At 58.4% G+C, this 16792-nt stretch overlaps 1 protein-coding gene and 1 long non-coding RNA gene across 2 annotated transcripts; one reads left to right on the forward strand and one right to left on the reverse strand.

The window, feature by feature from the left end:
- Positions 1 to 7209: 7209 nt before the first annotated feature.
- On the reverse strand, positions 7210 to 9663 carry LOC135402209 (uncharacterized). The gene is made up of 2 exons (XR_010425054.1): positions 8643 to 9663; positions 7210 to 8346 (listed from the first exon to the last, which is right to left on the reverse strand). It is a non-coding gene; the product is annotated as an uncharacterized LOC135402209 (long non-coding RNA).
- Positions 9664 to 12326: 2663 nt separating this feature from the next.
- Positions 12327 to 15761, forward strand: C24H1orf216 (chromosome 24 C1orf216 homolog). The gene is made up of 2 exons (XM_064635478.1): positions 12327 to 12439; positions 13591 to 15761. The coding sequence occupies exon 2, from the start codon at positions 13607 to 13609 to the stop codon at positions 14426 to 14428; it is 822 nt and encodes a 273-aa protein (XP_064491548.1). The 5' UTR covers positions 12327 to 12439; positions 13591 to 13606; the 3' UTR covers positions 14429 to 15761.
- The last annotated feature ends 1031 nt before the right edge of the window (positions 15762 to 16792 follow it).

The raw sequence follows: 16792 nt of genomic DNA on the forward strand, positions 1-16792 counted from the left end.
GCAGGAGGGTTGAGCCTCATGCTGAGATGCTGCTGCTGCTCCTTGTGCCAACTCCATCCCCAGAGCTGTGGGTCTGGCCCTGGCCCTTACCTGTGCCCCCACCCCTGTCCTGCCCTGCTCCCAATCCATCTCCTCCCTCTGGCTTTTCCAGGGCTCCCCCTGCTCCTGTCTGGCACATTGACTCAGCTTTGCCTTCTCATTTTCAGGTATCGATTCAGCTCCCCCCTCCTGGCACTGACATGAGGCCGCTGTGTTAACAGGGAGAAAAATCCTCCCTCTTGCTGCTGGAAGTGCCAGGAGTGAGCTGGGAAGGAGGGAATGACTGGGCAGAGCAGGATGAGGGTCCTGTGCCCAGCCCCGGGCAGTGCTGCGGCTCAGCCTGAGCAGGAGCTGGTCAAAGGTTGGACTCGATGATCCTGGAGGTCTTTTCCATCCTAAATGCTTCTGTGAAGTGGTGTCTGCAGGGCTGTCCTGGGCTGAAGGAAGAGCTGCTTCTGCTTCCCTCCCTGCTTTTCCCCTCTAATTGTACCTTGGGATAACTCCGAGCAGTTACAGCTGCAAGTCGGGATCCGTGAGGTTTGGGTTTGATTTTGTTTGGTGCAGAAGTGGCTGCAGCCTGGCAGGATGTGGATTTTCACCCGAGTTGGGCAGCTCTGATAACAACACCTCCGTGCCTCAGTTTCCCCTTCCCCTACAGAGAACAGGAGGAATAAAGCCTTTGGGATCCGAGCTGCTGATCCTTGACAGCACCGCAGTGCTGCTAACATGTACTGTTACCTGCTGAGTTTGCAGAGAGAATGAGCCTTTAGGAACCCAAATGATAATGAAGAAATTTAAAAAAAAGGGCTTAAAAGCAGAGGGAGGAGCGGCCTTGGGTGTGTGGTGCAGGTTGACATTGCAGACACGTTTATAATCCCAGCTCCTGCCGCCGCGCCGCTCCTCGGGGCTCAAGGCACTCACTGAATTATGTTTTCTTTCCCTTTTTTGCCAAGAGACTGAAAGGGGGAGAGAAAAAAAACTATTTGTTTGTCTTGTCTAATTTAATTTATGTTATTTATCAAGTAGACAGGTTATTTGGGAAACCAGATGGACCCAGGCTAAAATCATCTGTATTTCCAACGTGTGAAAAATTATGTCGGAGTGGACACATGAAAAGCAGCGTGGGGCAGGTTTGGTGAGCACTCACCACGTGAGCTCTGCACCTCATCTGTCCTGGGCCTCTAATCAGTTGTCCCAGACCCATTAAGGGGGTTAAAGGACAAAAAGCCCCCCAGGCACACAGGGGGGGTGTCTGCCAGAGCAGCCATGTCACAATTATTTACCCTCTCTGGTTTTCCCCTGCTCGTGGGCTGGTGCATCCCTTGCCCAGTGATGGATGGGGCAGGTTTTTGGACCCATGTAAGCATTTTTAACATGTGTTGGTTTTGGGAACAGAGCAGGCACTGGTTTTGGTGCCTGTTTCTTTTGCTTTGGGTTCTCTTGCTGGAAAAGGAAACGGAGGAGGCAGAGAGCAGCAGGGATGGCTGGAGTCAAACTGACAGGGAGGAGATAAATCCAGAAACAGAGAAATACAACAGGAATACAGTAAAAACAAGAGCCCTCTGTTACCGACAGGTTGGACACTCCCATTGCTGTTGTATTCCCAAAACAGCCCCCCCCTCCCTGGAATTCCTCATGCCCCAAGACAGGATCCCAGCAGCCGGGGGGGCTCCTGGGTGTGCAGAGTCCAGACAAGCTCATGGCATGGAAAACAGCTCTGTGAGACCTGCAGGGCTGGGTTTAGTGGGTGACCTGTAAAGCAGCAGTTCCATCCCCTGTTAACTATCAGCCATCACTGTTAATCCCAGTGCTGCCCCTGCTCTGGGTGGGCAGATGTTCTGTCCTGGGGGGTTGTTATTTTCTCCTGTATCATCCAGAAGCCCAATTCAGGGCTGACTCCAGCTCTGCTTCTCCAGGGAAGCAGAGATCTAAACCAGCTGTAATTAAAGAAAATGACATAAAAGATTGCAGTGGAGGGGGGAGGGGAAGCAGAAATCTTACAGCTTTGCAAGAGATTAATTTTATTTTTAGCTAATATTTTTTCTCCGCTCCTCAGGGCTGTTTTCGTGCAACACAGTCTGTGCTGCTTCCCTTGCAGTGGCCCATTGATTTTCAATATTTGATGGTGTTTGTGCCTGCAGTGCAGTATCCAAGGGGCACGTTCACGTGTGTCCTGGCACCCACCTGGCACCGCAGAAGCCCCTGTGGTGTCCAAGCCCTCACCTCTGCCACGGGGATGCTGCACAGAGCCCAGGATTGTCCTGCATCCCAGCATGGCTGGTTGAGGTCACTGTGCCAGGCTGGGCTCAGCCCCGAGGTCTTGGCTGGAGGTGGATGTGGCCCAGTCCTGCAGCACCTTCCTGCACTGCCCAATTTCCAGCTGCCACTTCACTGACTCTCGTTGCTGTGCAGGAAGAATAATTAACCACAAGGCACTGACGCTGCCTTCCCACCTGCCTGGGATCCAGAGGTGGTGTTTCCACGTTCCTGTTTTACAGGAAACCTGGAGGAGGGCTTTGAAACCCCAGATCTTTCCCAGTTAAACACTAGATTAGAGAAAAAAATGTTTTTTCCTTCTTCCTTCCTGCTCCTTAGTGAGCCTGGCTGGGGCACAGGGGCCTGATCCTGCCTGGGAATGTGAGGTCTGGGAGCTGCCACTTGGGCTGGCTTGTTCCCAGTCCCAGCTCCGGGCTGGCACCATGATGGGATGGGCATTGCTGCGGGTCCCCAGGGCACCCTGAGCCCGCAGGCTGGCAGGTTGTGGTGCCTGAATGAGCCACCCCACAGCAGCCTCCCAGTCAAGGACCCACACAGAGGTTTTGGCATCCAGGACATTTCCCATCCCAACCCCATGGCAGGGCAGTGACCACAGCCAGCACCTCCTGCAGGATGCACATCCCAGCTGTCCCAACCAAAGGCAACGCCAACCCCTCCAGCCACTGCTGGGGGACGATAATTAAAGCAACAGGCAATTAAAGCCTCCATGTGGTCCCGATTTCACCACGCTCGGGGTACAAAGCTCCGGGTGAGGCATCTGGGATGAGCTCACAGGCAGAGCTGGGCCAGTCTTGGTGGCCTTCGCTCCCCCTACAGATCTGCTGAGCGTGTGTGATCTCCGGAGCTGGGATGACACGAGCCCCAAAGTATGAAAACAGCTCCTGAGGTGCCCCAGCACCCACCCCCAGCACAGCCTCCCGTCGTGGTGCTGGTGGTGACCCTGGCTTGGTGAGCCTGGTGCCAGTGGGCTGGGGCTGCTGCCTGAAGCCACAGCTGTCCCTAGAGGGGACACATGGTGACCACAGGGTGCTTTTAATTCAAAATTTAGGGACTTGACAGCAAGATCCTCACCCAAAATTCGCCAGGGCCACAAACGAGGGCACAGGGCTGATGTGGCCCCACTTTGGTAGAGGGCCAGTGTGATCCTCAGCAGTGGGGGGAAAGGGGACATCACTCCCTGCTCTGCCCTGGTCCCCCCACAGTCCCCTGGGCTCTGGGGGTCGAGGCAGCCGAGCCGGCGTTGCCAGGAGCCACGTGCACATCCTGCGAGGGGAAGAGCCCTGCTCCCAACATCTGCTTGGCGTTTGTTTGTCTTTCATTCCCATTCCTGCCCTACCTCCCCCTCTGCTTTCATCCCTCCATCTGCACAGGCCTAAAAATAGGGCCGTGGCCGGGCTCGGTCTGTGTCTCATCAGCCCGTCGGGACCTGGGTGTGATCCCGTCTGTGGAGGGGACGGGACCTGCTGGTGTCCCTCTGGTGCCACTTCCCTGCCAGAGTGTTGATGCCAAGTGGCCATGTTGGGGTCCCCAACAGTTGCCTCCCCTAACTTTTGTCCCAGGCACTGTTCCCTGCTCCCAGCCCGAAATTCATGGGGCGTGTCAGGCTGAGCCTCACGTCAGCCCCTACATGGCCCTGCTGCTGCTCCTGGGGCAGGGCTGACGCCAACTGCAAAGGTGCCCATGTGGCAGAGGAAGAGCAGAGGGGTGTCCCCAAGCCCCTGGATTGTGCACCCCCAAAAAGTGCCTGGCCTGAAGAAGTGGAGCCACAGGGACACCCTCACCACCTGGATGGGGCTGCAGCAGGACCTGGCTCTGCCACCCAGGCTGCTCCAGGGTCCCTGTGTGCTGCTCCAGGGTCCCTGAGTGCTGCTCCGGGGTCCCCACGGGCTGTTCTGGGGGTCCCCACGCCTCCCACTCCCCGGGCAGGCTCATCCCCTGAGCCTCTCCCAGGCACAGAGCAGGGCAAGCATCACTTCACTGTATCCCGGTGTCCTCCCGCCCCTTCCCCAAGTCGCTATGAATAAATCATTGTTTTATTAAAGAGAAGCAGCTGCTTTTTTTCTTCTCCTTTTTTTTTTTTTTGACACCCCATCCGTACCCACGCGAGCCCTTTGGCACATGCTCGAACGCAGGAGCCCCATTGAGGGCCCCCGGAGCACAGCAATTGATACACAGACATCCCCAAATCCTATTCAGGCCCAGCTTTTCTGCACGAGCAGCCTCTAAACAGCTCATTCACTGCTCTTTTTGTCGCCGGGGTTAAGTGGTTAAGTGTGTGTGGATCCCATAAAAGGCCTTTACTCCATGAAAAGCTATATTTACATTGTAATCACCAAAGAACTGTTTAGGCAGTCAATAGCGGGGCAGGACAGGCGGGAGCTCAGCGATGTGTCCTTCCCCTCTCCCGCTGAGCCCCCCGGAGCAGGACTTTTGTGGGATTATGTCCCCCCACACCAGCTGCCGGGGGCTGCCAATGCTCTTTGTCTGGACGTGGAGCTGGGGACAGCCCAGGCTCCCCACCCAGCATCCTGCATCCCTGTGGCCCCGGTACCCTGGGCAGGGGTGGCATCCTGGGGTCCACTCAGCACTGGGGACCTGGGATGAGCCTGATGCTTTGGGTGCTCATGGCCACACAGGTGCCTGGTGGAGTCCATCCCAGCATCACTGGGACGTTTAGGTTGGATCTCAGGGAAAGGTTCTTCCCCCAGAGGGTGGTTGGGCACTGACCAGGCTCCCCAGGGCAGTGGGCACAGCCCAAGGCTGCCAGAGCTCCAGGAGGGTTTGGACAACGCTCTGAGGGACAGGGTGGGATTGTTGGCATGTCCTGTGCAGGGCCAGGAGTTGGACTGGAGGATCCCTTGGGGGTCCCTTCCAGCTCAGGATATTCCACGATTCTATTCCATGATTAACCAACCCCCCAGTCACCCACCAGGGCCTCCCTGGTACCCGTGAGTGAAGTGTGAGCTAAAATTGTATCACTTTAACAAGATTAATTGAGCACAGCCAAGAATGGCAAAAGCGAAATTAATTCACCGAGAGCAAGGGAAGGGCTTCCCTTTCCACCAGCAGCAATTTCCATGTAATCAATTAGATGATGTTCCAACTGATATCCCTGTCGGGAAGGGGGAATGCGCCTGCTCTCCCTGCGTGGGGGTGAATATCCACAACGGTGGAGTAAATGTGGGAGAATCCCCCCATATCCCCCTGAAAACCCCTGTGGGGTGTGCCCAGGAGGGATTACCTCTGGGGTGACCGGTGGGAATGGGATGCTGCATTCCAGCAGGCACTGGGATGGGGATGGAGGTGGGAATGGGGTCAGGAATGAGGCTGGAGATGGAGATGGGGATGAGAGAGGGATGGGGATGGAGATGGTGGTGGGGATGGGATGAGCTTTTCCTGGTGCCTCCTGCGAGCTCTGCAATACAACAAGTTCAGAAATGTTTTACTTCACCCTCCTGCTCGATGGGAACTGGAATTGTGAAGCTGAACAGGCTGGTTATCAGAGGAGGTGATTTTTCCATCGGGCAAAACCTCCCCACGGATGGGGCTGTCTACTCCAGCATGGCCTCGAGGCTGATGTTCCCTGGATAGGAGCTGGGACACGGGTGCCTCATGTCCCTCCTGTCCCTGTGCCATGCCCTGCACTGGCAGCACCATGGATCTTTCCAGCATCACGGCTGGAGCCTCCAGCACCGGCTCCGGTCCCAGCCCTGCCACGCTGAGCCATTTGCAGCATCCCAGGGTTTTGTTTTCCCTCTGGTTTGGCTCCCGCCTGGATTTTTCAAAGGCTCTGGAGCAGCGAGGGCCCTTCCTCCCCCGGCCGGCGCACATTGTTCGAATTAGTGCCTAAATGAAAGGATATTGTTGGTTCCTGTTGGGAGATAATAACCTCGGTAGCGGAGGGAATTTCACCCATGCAGAGAGAATGTGCCGGGCTGTTCCCGCCAGCAGAGCCCCTCGCCGGGGTCTGTCTCGCTGGGGCTGCGGCCGATGGGAACGGCTCCGCCAGGAAGCAGGGATTTATCTTGGCATGCCGCTCTAATTGCTGAAAACTCCGCTTTCTGACCTCAAAACCGTGCCAGTGCTCCCTGTGGCACAGCCTGGGCGCAGCCGGGATCGGCGCCGAAAGGCAGCGGCTCCCTGCTCATGCCATGCCCGTGGAAAAGGGCTCCTGTTCCCAAACTCCCGTGGGATTTTGGTTTTCCCTCTTCCTTCCCGTCCCTCTGCCTTCTGCCGCAGATTGGAGAGATGTAAACCCCTCACCCTGCCACGGGAGAGGACGAGAGGAAGGAGAACAAACCCAAGCCTGGAATCCCGGTGGTTTTGGTTTGTATTAAAGTGCAGAGGATTTCAAGCATATAGAAAACGTCCTTTTCAGCCCAAAAGGCCCCTTTTGCCCCATTTTTCTGCTGGGGGGGCCCTGGCCAGCACTGAGTGGCTCCCAGTGCCTCCCTGGGGCTGGCACCTGCTGCCTTGGTGTCCCACTCGGTGCTGGGGCAAGAGGGGATGGGGTGGTGGGACCCCCCCATGGGACCCCACTTCTCACAGCCTGTGCTGGCCAGGTGGGCACCCTGTGTGCCAACCCTATGTGCTGCCATCCCACCTGGCTGCAACCTGCACTGTCATTTCATTGCACACCCCAAATTTTAATTTTTTTTTTTTTTTCAGCCAGTTTTCCTCTGATTGAATTTTTAACAGATGTTTTGACTTGTTATAGGTGAAGGAAAAATAACTCAGAGTGTTTCTTGATTAGAGCTTGTTCAAAGTTCTCCAGTGGAGCCGCTTCCACATCAGAAAATCCTGACTATGTGCAATCAAACATTTAATTTCCACGGACGCAATATCAGAGGATTCCTTCAGGTTAGAATCTGTTACAGTTATTAATCAAAGCAGTGCGGCTGAAACGAAACCTTTTATTGAATGTTGTGACAAAGGGATAAATTAAAGCATTTGTGGAATGTATCAGATTTGGGTCCAAGACCGAAATTTCAAAATCCTGAAATTTTTCTGCTTTATGAGGTCCAAATGTGGAGCCTTTCTGTGTCAGGACAAGTGTGCAGCAGTCGGGGGGTGGTGGGAGCTGCAGGGCCATCACTGTTCCATCGGCAGGGAGGGAGGGGTCTGGGCTGCAGGACACGTCACAAGTCCCCTTCCCCTCTAAAGACATCAGCCCTTCCACGGGCACTTGAGCTGAGGATCCTGTGCCCAGAGGCTGATGAGGCACCGAGCTACAGGTACCAAAGGATGGGAATGTTTCCCTGCACGCCACAGCCCTGGCACAGCAGCCAAATAAAAAATATACACTTCAATGTAAACAGAGATTTTCACCCCCCAGCCCTTGCAGACAGACAGATCCATCCACTGCAGAGCTCTGCCTGCAGCCAGGGGTGGGCCCGTGGCCGGAGCAGGTTTGGGGATCCCAAGGCAGGGACCTGCCCGTGGCACTGGGAGGTGACACTGAGGGGCAAAGCCACCCAGAGGCACCGGCTGCAGTGAGAGCCCAGCCCTCCCCCTTCCTCTCCATTTCCCAAACAATTTCCTAATCAGACCTTTCTGTCTGGAGTTTATTAGTGATTCACAGGCCGAGAGGAAATGATGATTTTGGGTCCTGGTCTGATGAAAGGGGTGGAGTCGGCAGCAATATTCCCTTTTTGTGGCTCGGCAGCAGAGGAGCCGCAGAGGGAACGTCTGTGGAACGTCAGCCCCGCTCCCTTGGCCAAGAGAAACCCCAAATGAAGAGAAACTGTTTTTTTGGAGGTTTTAGGAAAGCAAAGAGGAAGGAGGCTTCCCCCCCAACAGGAGTGGTTTGGTGAGGGGTGTCTCCCCCCTCCAGGTGACCAGAGTCCCCATCACCGACGGCTCATCCCTCTGGAGGGAGGGTCACACCTCCTCTGGGCTCCCCAGCCCTGCAGCCCCTTCCTCCACCTCCTCTTCCTCCTGTCCCTGGTGCCTCCCCAAAGGCTAATCCCAGGGCTGGGAGCTGTTGCAGGGAGCAGGCTCTGACCTCCAGTCCTGTGCAAGTGGTCTGGCCTCTGCGGGATTCTGGGATCCTCTGAAATCCAATCTGGCTGCAGATTCCTGGCATTTTTCACCAAACTCGGTGCTCCTACTACTGCTCTTGATTCTGATTGAAATAGAGTTTGGGTTACAGGTAGATCAGGCAGTGGGACTGGCCAGGGGCCGGGGCTGAGGGCAGGGGAGAGGGATTGCCTGGATCCGGCCCCCTCTACCCCTTCCCCAGCCTTCCAGTGGCGTTTTCCCCAGAAAATCCTGTGGGAAATGCAGACAGTGGGATGCTGCGTGAGAGGGCAGGACAGGGATGGGACGGGGATGGGGACAGGGATGAGGATGGAGCACAGCTGGGGCTGGGGCTGGGCTGGCAGAGATGTTTTCCCCCATCCTGGCCAGCAGCTTTTCCAGCCCCTCTCCAGAGAGGAATGCCAGCACTTGTACAGCCTGGGGTTGCTTTTCTTTCCCTCAGCCTACAAAAATGCCCAGGATCTATGAAAATAAGAGCATTGTTTTTAAATTTTGTGAGGCCAAGAAGACAAACCCTTTATAGCATCCTCTTCCTCCTCCTGCTCCCTCCATCGGCAGGACCCATCAGTGCTCCCGACATGAGGTTTTCCAGCCCCAACCCTGCAGTCCTGGGGCAGCATGAAGGTACCAGTGGCTCCTGTTCCCACTGGCAGTGTCAGACCTGAAGCCTGGACCACGTGAAGCCCCTCACAGCCAGGGGTGTCCGTGGCCACGGAGCCCAGACCCTCAGCCCACGGTGCCTCCCACGGCTCTGAGCCGATGCCCAGCCCGGATTCCTGCCGGCTGTGGGGAGAGCTGCTCCCCCAGGACCCCCCCACGCCCCCCCCTCGTATTTACCCGAATGTGTTTACAATTACAGGGGATGCCAGGGAAGGCAGAGCGCCGTGGCCGGCGAGTCAGCGGCGGGGCAGCGCGGGCTGGAGGTCAGCACGCTGTTTACTTTAATTTCTCAGAGAGCTTTTTGGGAGATTTCCCTCCTCCGTTATTAAACTCAGATGAGCCGCTGGGGAGGTTAGGTCGCATGTGGTTCAGGGCACTTTTTTCTTTCGTAATTCTTTTTTTCTTTTTTTTTTTGTTTGCAATGCTTCACCCTTAACTCTTTCGGGACAAGCTCCCCTTCCCAGCACTGGGGTCCCGGGATGAGCCTGCTGGTGGGATGGTGGCTGCTGGGCGACCTGTGTGCTGGGTGGACTGATGCAGGTGTGTGGTTTGGAACTCTGGTGCCTCCTTCCTGGCAGAGGGGTTGGGCACTGGCCACGGGGGCCGAGCACCGGGGCTGCTTCTGGGACCAATTTTGTCCAGGGCTCGTGGGACACACGGCACATGAGGAGCAGGAGGCAGCTTCCCTGCACAGGGTCAGCACAGGGAGCAGGGAACTGGGACTGAAGCACCGTGTTGGGGTGTGTCCCAAGGCATCATCTGATGGTGCAAGGTCCCAGTGGCCATGTAAGGCCCCAGAGTGCAAGGGGGTTCCTGCAGGTGGGACAGGAGCTGCATCCAGGCCACAAGGACCTGCCTTGGTGGAAAAGTCTGGTGCCAGTTCTGTCTGGAGAGGCTCTGGCAGGTCACCCCAGCACCCCTCTCCCCTCCAAGCCCAGGATCTCCAGTCCAAACCCCCAGCACATCAGGTCCTGCACTCAGCCTTCTTAAATTATTTTTCATTTCCTGGAGGGAGAGCTTTTAATTTATTTCTGGAACAAAGTGGTTGAAGGGGAGGGGAAGACGACTGAAATCCATCACTAAGTCCCCTCCACCTCCAAACCTTCCCTCTCCCACCGTCCCCAAAGGGAGCAGCCCAGCCTTCCCCAAGTCCCCACATTCCCTCTGTCCTGCACCCCGAGCTGGGGTTCCCTGCTCTGGGGTTCCCCATAGGTGGGTGCTTGGGATGAGGGTCAGCTGGGGCTGAGGGGACACTGGGTCATAGGGGAACAGAACTGTAGTCACAGGAAGCACCAAATCCTGCTGGTGTCCAGACACAGAGAATCCCAGGGCCGGGGGAGCTGGGCTGAACCTGAGCTGCACCACTGCAAAACCATCACCAGCAAGACAGACCCTTGCAAAGGCTGCTCCTGGATCCCTCCATGATTCCAGCACTGCCCTGGCTCCCACCACTGCCAGAACTTGCAGGAAGAACCCCCAAACCAGTGGAGCCAGAGGCAGAGCAGCAGGTTTGCAGCAGGCTCCAGCACGGCCAGCCTGTGGGAATTCCTGGGGTGGGGACAAGGAAAGCTGAGAGAGGAGCAAACCCTGTCCTGCCCTGCAGCCAAACTCCAGCTGGACTTGCAGTTTTCTTTTGCTGTTGAAGCCTAAACTGGGATGGAAAAGGCCTGTTTGGGATGTGTCTCTTGGTAAACAGGGGGAGAAAATCCACAAATGCATTAAACCTCCCTCGGTAATTAATATTTCACTGTTAGAGTTCAGGCCACGATGGGAGCAAAGCTCAGAGCAGCACAAAGCAAAAGCTCAGCTCAAGGCAAAGGCTGAGCTGAGTCCATTGTGTGCCCAAACTCCTGTTTCTGTCCTGCCCATTCCCAGACGCTTGAGTCAGCTCCTGCCTTTCCTGTGCAACGGGAAGGGTTTGTTTCTTTAATCCCAGGCTTCCCCTGGAGCTGCAGCCCGAGTGTCCCAGTTACAGCTCTCGTCCTCCCCTCTGACTGCTCCTCCATGGAGGTGTCAAAGCCTTTGGAGCAGCCGAGAGCAGGAGAGGCTCCCGAGGGGCTTGTCAGGCAGACGAGAACTTAAAACAACTTATTTATCACTTATAAGCGATATTCCAGTGCTCCAAACCCTCACAATGTCATGAGGGGACAACTGCTCTCGATGTTTCTCTCCCACATCCCACCTCCAACAGTCCAGAGCTTCTGAGAGGATCTTTGTCCACCCTGGAATCACCCTCATTCCCTCCTTCCCCCTCCTCGGGGTCGGTGGGAGGTGCCGAGCACAGCATGGGCTTGTGCTGCTGTGCTTGTGCCACGTCTATCCCAGAGCTCCCACGGGATGGTGGAGGCCACATCGTGTGGGCATGGCAGGAGATGAGACCATCCCTGCCTGGGGCAGCTCTGTGGGTGACAGGGGATCTGTGGCACCAGCTGCCCCCTGTGACCCCCAGTCCCACAAAGCCTCTTTATCTCCCAAAATGCTCCCGGTGCTTCATGTGACCCCCGAGCTGGGCTGGAGCTCGTGGGAACTCGTTTGATGTTCCTGAGCCTTTTCCTTTCCCAGCGTGGACATCTCAGCTCCAGGCATAAAGGGAATAAAGGACTCACTGAGCACCCGACACCCTTGTTTCACCCATCCCCATCCCCACAGGGACCTGCTGAGGCTCACGGGACCCACAGGCCGGCAGGAAGGAGCCAGCGTGTCCCAAACCATCCCCCCTGCCCGTGTCGGGGGGCACCCACCAGCACCCACCCAGCACCGGGCTGGGAGTGACAGGGGGCTCCGGCTCCTTCTCCCTGACATGGGCAGGAGTTTTCCCCTTTCCCCTCCAGAGGCCGGGTGGACACGAGTGGGAGCTTCCCGAGGGATGCAGTGGGTGCACATGGACCCATAGGGATACACACACGGTCACGGCGGCCGAGGGGCGGGTGGGACCGGGGGGCAGGACCGGGGGGGCATCAAGAGCCGCCGCGCAGCCCCGTCCCTCCGCCGAGCATCCCGTCCCCCCCCCCATCATCCCCGTTCCCCCATCATCCCGATCCCCCCCATCATCCCGGTCCCCTCCATCGTCCCAGTCCCCCCACCCACCATCCCAGTTCCCCCCCATCATCCCGGTCCCCCCCATCATCCCAGTTCCACTCCCATCATCGCGGTCCTCCCCCATCATCCCGGTCACCCCCATCATCCCGGTCCCCCCCATCATCCCAGTTCCCCCATTCATCCCGGTCCCCCCCATCATCCCAGTTCCCCCCCCCACCATCCCGGTCCCCCCCCAGCCCCGCCGGCGCCGTCGGAAGTGCTGCCGTGACGCCTCCCCACGCGGGGCCGCTTCCGCTCCCGCTCCCACCCGCGGCGGCGGCGGCTCACGGAGCCCGGGGCCGGAGCGGGGCTGGGACCGGGGCCGGAGCGGGGCTGGGACCGGGCGGTGAGTGCGCGGGGCCGGGCGGGCGGTGGGAGCGCACCGGCGGGTCGCGGGGGTCACATCCCCCCCGCCGGGCTGGGGGCTCGGGGGGCTCTGTGGGAGCTTGGCTGGGGGGGAGCAGGACCCCCCCGCCGGGCTGGGGGCTCCGGGGGCTCTGTGAGGACTCTGCGGGGCAGGGATGCTCCGGGGCTCGCCCCCCGCGCCGGTCCGCGCATCCCCCCCGGCGGAGCCGCCCGGCCGCGCCTGCGGGGGGGCAAAGCTTTGGGGGGGCAGCGCTTTGGGGGGGGCAGCGCTTTGGGGGGCAGCGCTTTTGGGGGTGCAGCTTTTGGGGGGTGCAGCGCTTTTGCGGGGGCGGCACCCAACCCTGGACCGGGCAAGTGGCGGAGGGGGGTGTTGGGGGGGGGGCCGGGGTCCTAGAGCACCCTGAGCTGGGCACGGGGCACCTGCACCCCTCCTGCTGCCCCGCTGCCGTGCGGGGTCAGACCGGGACACTCGATGGGCTCCTTCATGCGATTCCTGTGAGCGTGTCCTTGAGCTCGGAGAGCGGCTGTCGCTGCCACTGACCCGGCAAGGAACACTGGGATAACCTTTTCTTTTCTGGCCGAGTCTGCTCCCAGTCCTGCAGAGGAAAACCAGAGGGGTGACTGGTTTGGGCACTGGAAGGGACCAGCTCCCTCAGCCCAAGGCAGGGCTGATGGCAGAGGTTGTGCAGAGGAGCCTGAGCAGTGTTTAGGCTGCGTCCCTGCACCCTGGGATGCCCCCTGGCATCACCCAGGGGAGGCCACGGGAGCGTGGGGTTGGGCTGGAGCTCACAGGGAGGAGAGATGGGCTGGGAGGTGCCTTCTTGAAGTTCTGCATCATGTGGGAAGTTGCCCTTGGATGGGTGGCATCCCTGCCCATGGCAGGGCATTGGAAATAGCTGAGCTTTAAGGCCCCTTCCAACCCAACCCATTCTGTGTTTCCATGATGTGGCCTGGGGACACTCTGAGAGCAGTGGCCAAACACCCAGGAGTGCTGAGCTCATGATGGCTCCAGTAGCTTTAAAGAGGTAAATAGAGTAAGAGGGTGTTTTCCCCCGGTGTAGCTGCCCTGGGGTCCGGCCGTGCCAGCCCGTGTGCCCGCAGCCCCGTCACAGCTCCACGTTTCCCTTGCAGGCAGGACACCGGCGAGATGTTTGCTGTCTGCCCACCCAACGCCCCGTTCCGGCAGGGCCGGGGGGCCCCGGCGCTGGGCACGGCCATCCCGGGGGCCGGGCACGGGCAGGACTCCAACTCCAACTTCGTGGGAGAGGTGTGTGACAGCAACGAGAACTGGAGCCGGCCAGCGCCGGGGTCCCCGCCGGAGGAGGGCTCCAGCCGGAGCGAAAACACCACAAATCCGTCCGATAATCTGCTGTTATTAATGCAGAGACAGATGGTCCAGGGCCGGCTTACGGACGCCGCCCCGGGCCCGGGCGCCGCGCGGGTCCCCGAGCAGGGGGTGCGCAGCCCCCCCGAGGGAGCGGAGGTCGGAGGGGCTGGGGGGCAAAACGCCGCCGAGGAGGCGGCCGGGGGATGCGTCAAAGCCCCGAGCTCCCCCACAGAGGACAACGGCTACGCCAGCAGCTCCCTGAGCATCGACAGCCCCGACAGCGCCTGCAGCAGCACCTGGGACCCTCCCGCCTCTGCCCCCCGAGCCGGGAGCCCCCCCGAGCCGGGCACAGCCGAGCCCGAGCCGGGGCCACTCTTGCCGGCGCTGGCAGAGGCCGTGCAGCACCTCCAGGACAAGGAGCGCTTCAAGGAGCAGGAGAAGGAGAAGCACCACATCCAGCTGGTGATGTACCGGCGCCTGGCCCTGCTGCGCTGGATCCACGGCCTCCAGCAGAAAGTCGTGGACCAGCAGAACCGGTTGCAGGAGAGTTTCGACACCATCCTCGATAACCGCAAGGAGCTCATCCGCTGCATGCAGCAGGGCCCGGCCTGCCTGGCTGCCACGGCTGCCCCCGGCCCCTGAGGTGACACCCCTGAGGTGCCACCCCTGAGGTGACACCCCTGCGGAGCCACCGGCACTGCCTGGCCCAGCCCTCACCCTCTGGCCGGTGTGGTGTTGGCTGGTGGCATCTCCATCCTGTGCAAAGCAGTCACTGGGCCCCTGGGTGCCCACCCTGCCCTTCCCATCTCTCCCTAACGCAGCCAAGAGTCCCTGAACACTCATCTCCATTTTCCCTCTGCATGGGAATTCACTTTGTCCTGTACCCCATCCTGCCGGGCTGGGTCGACCTCAGGACCTTGGGGTTTTCTGAGCCCTGGGTGCCCAGGCTCATCTTTACATCTGATCCAGTCCTTTGTATGAGCTTGGCTGAGCCCGTACCAGGATGGGCCTGTGTGGAAGCTGCAGGGCAGGGAGGGGCCTCAGGGCAGTGAAGCTTCTAAACCTCCCTGGGCAAAGCACTTGGGCACGTGCTTCATCCCCACATCCCACCTGCACCCGAGTGTCACAGCCCAGCCCCTGGGGAACGTCGCTCGCTGGGGAGGGTGAGGTGTCCTGGGCTGTGTGAGAGGGAAAAAAGTCTGAAAAGCAACCTCAGAGTGCTGAAAAGTAAATTTAAGTGTCAAATAATCCAATGCCAATGTATGTTTTTAGTGTCAGTATTAGAGAAGAGTTAATTTAGGTCTGTGTGTGTGTGTGCACGTCTGTCTGTCGCGGGCGATGCTCTAACACTGCATGATCCCAAAGCTGCTCATGAATTTGTGCTGTTGGTGTTTATATATAAATTTATCGTTTGAGAGCAAAGAGAGTATTTTTTTCTAATCTGCATTTTATTCAGCAAGGGCTGCACACAGGACCCAAAGAGCAGCTGGCTTAACTAGAGGTGGAAAAGGAGCTGCTGTGTGTGTTTGCTGTGTTTTGCTGTGTTTCCATAGGACTCATATTCCTTTCAAGTGCTGATGTGCAGGAGTGGCAGCAGGACAGCGAGGGCTCGGCTGGAGGGGATCGAGCTCCCCTTCCTGCCCCACAGCACTGATTCCATTTCTCATTGCAAAAGGAGGGTGATGAGGGATTCCAGAGCTGCTGTGTCCCACCGGCCAAACTGCTGCCAGCGGGTAAAGTGAGGAGATCCACAAAACTCCACCTCCAAAAATGACATTTTGGTGGCAAAGGGGACACTTGGCTCAAATCAACCCGTGCCAGCACTGCAGGATTCCAGCAGCACCCACGAGGCTCACGCTGCCCTCGCCGCCCTCCTGCTCACTCGCGTCCAGCGCCTGCTGCCTCTGTCATACCCCACACCTGTGATCGTGGGCATGTTGCACACCTTAATAAAAGCCTTGCAGCTGAAGGAGCCGAGTCCCGGCTGGATTTGTGCCTTTATTTCCCTTCCCAAGCCTGCCAGACTGGGAGCAGCCACCCCGTGCTCACTGCAGGGCTGGAGCGGGTACAGGGGAGCGGTGGGTCGAGGGCACAGGGCTTGGCACCTTCATCCCATCCCTGCACCCCTGGGCACACCCCAGCTGGCAACACGCTGTGCCAGCACCAGCAGTTCATCCAGGCACAATTTAGAAGCCTTTTTGCTTTGGAAAATGGAAGTCACATAAACTGCCGTGGCCATGGGGCAGCGTGGGGCCGGTGCTGGGGTGCAGTGTAGGTGCAGGATTTACCCTCCACCCCGGGAAAGAGTGGCTGGAACCGGGGGATCTGGATTCCCAGCACCCTGCCCTGCAGCCCCGCTGATGGGGAGGGCTGGGGGCAGCTCTGGGTGATGGGGATTGCAGATAACAACACCTGAGTGTTGACCCAAGGGTGACTTTGCCTCAGGCCTCGCAGAGATTAACTAGAGATGAAAAACCGAGGCTGTTGCAGCCCTTTGAACCTTCCCTCACCTTTCTACCCCTCCTTCCTGCTTCTCCTTTCCAGCCTCTGAGTCTGTGGGAATTCAGGGATGCAATAGTCCATGTAGGGACACAGCAAGGCATGAAGGGCAGAGTGGCTGCGTTTTTCCATTGTTATCCATGCCCTGCAGCTGGGGCTGCCAGGTTTGTCCCAGCCCTCGGGGGTTCCATAGGATGTGGGGTGCGAGCTCCAAGCCCGTTTCTCCCCTCATCCACTTCCCATGGAGCCCACGCTCTGGAGGGTTTGGGGGAACATGAGCCCTCCCAGCCCCGCAGCGACACTGAGCAATTCTCTGTTTGTCTTGGTCGAATGCTTTACACAAATAATTATTTCCAAGGTAAATATTGTGAAAATCCAGATTATTTGCTCAAGAAATGAAAGAATAACTGAGGGAGCACATCAAAGAGGTGGATCTGCTCTGGCAGCAAGAGGCTTCCTCCCTGATTATTGGGAGCCCGATGCTCCTGCCCCGGGACCCGGCTGGAG

The sequence above is a fragment of the Pseudopipra pipra genome, chromosome 24 (genome assembly GCF_036250125.1).
Source record: "Pseudopipra pipra isolate bDixPip1 chromosome 24, bDixPip1.hap1, whole genome shotgun sequence".
Classification (NCBI taxonomy): Eukaryota; Metazoa; Chordata; class Aves; order Passeriformes; family Pipridae; genus Pseudopipra; species Pseudopipra pipra.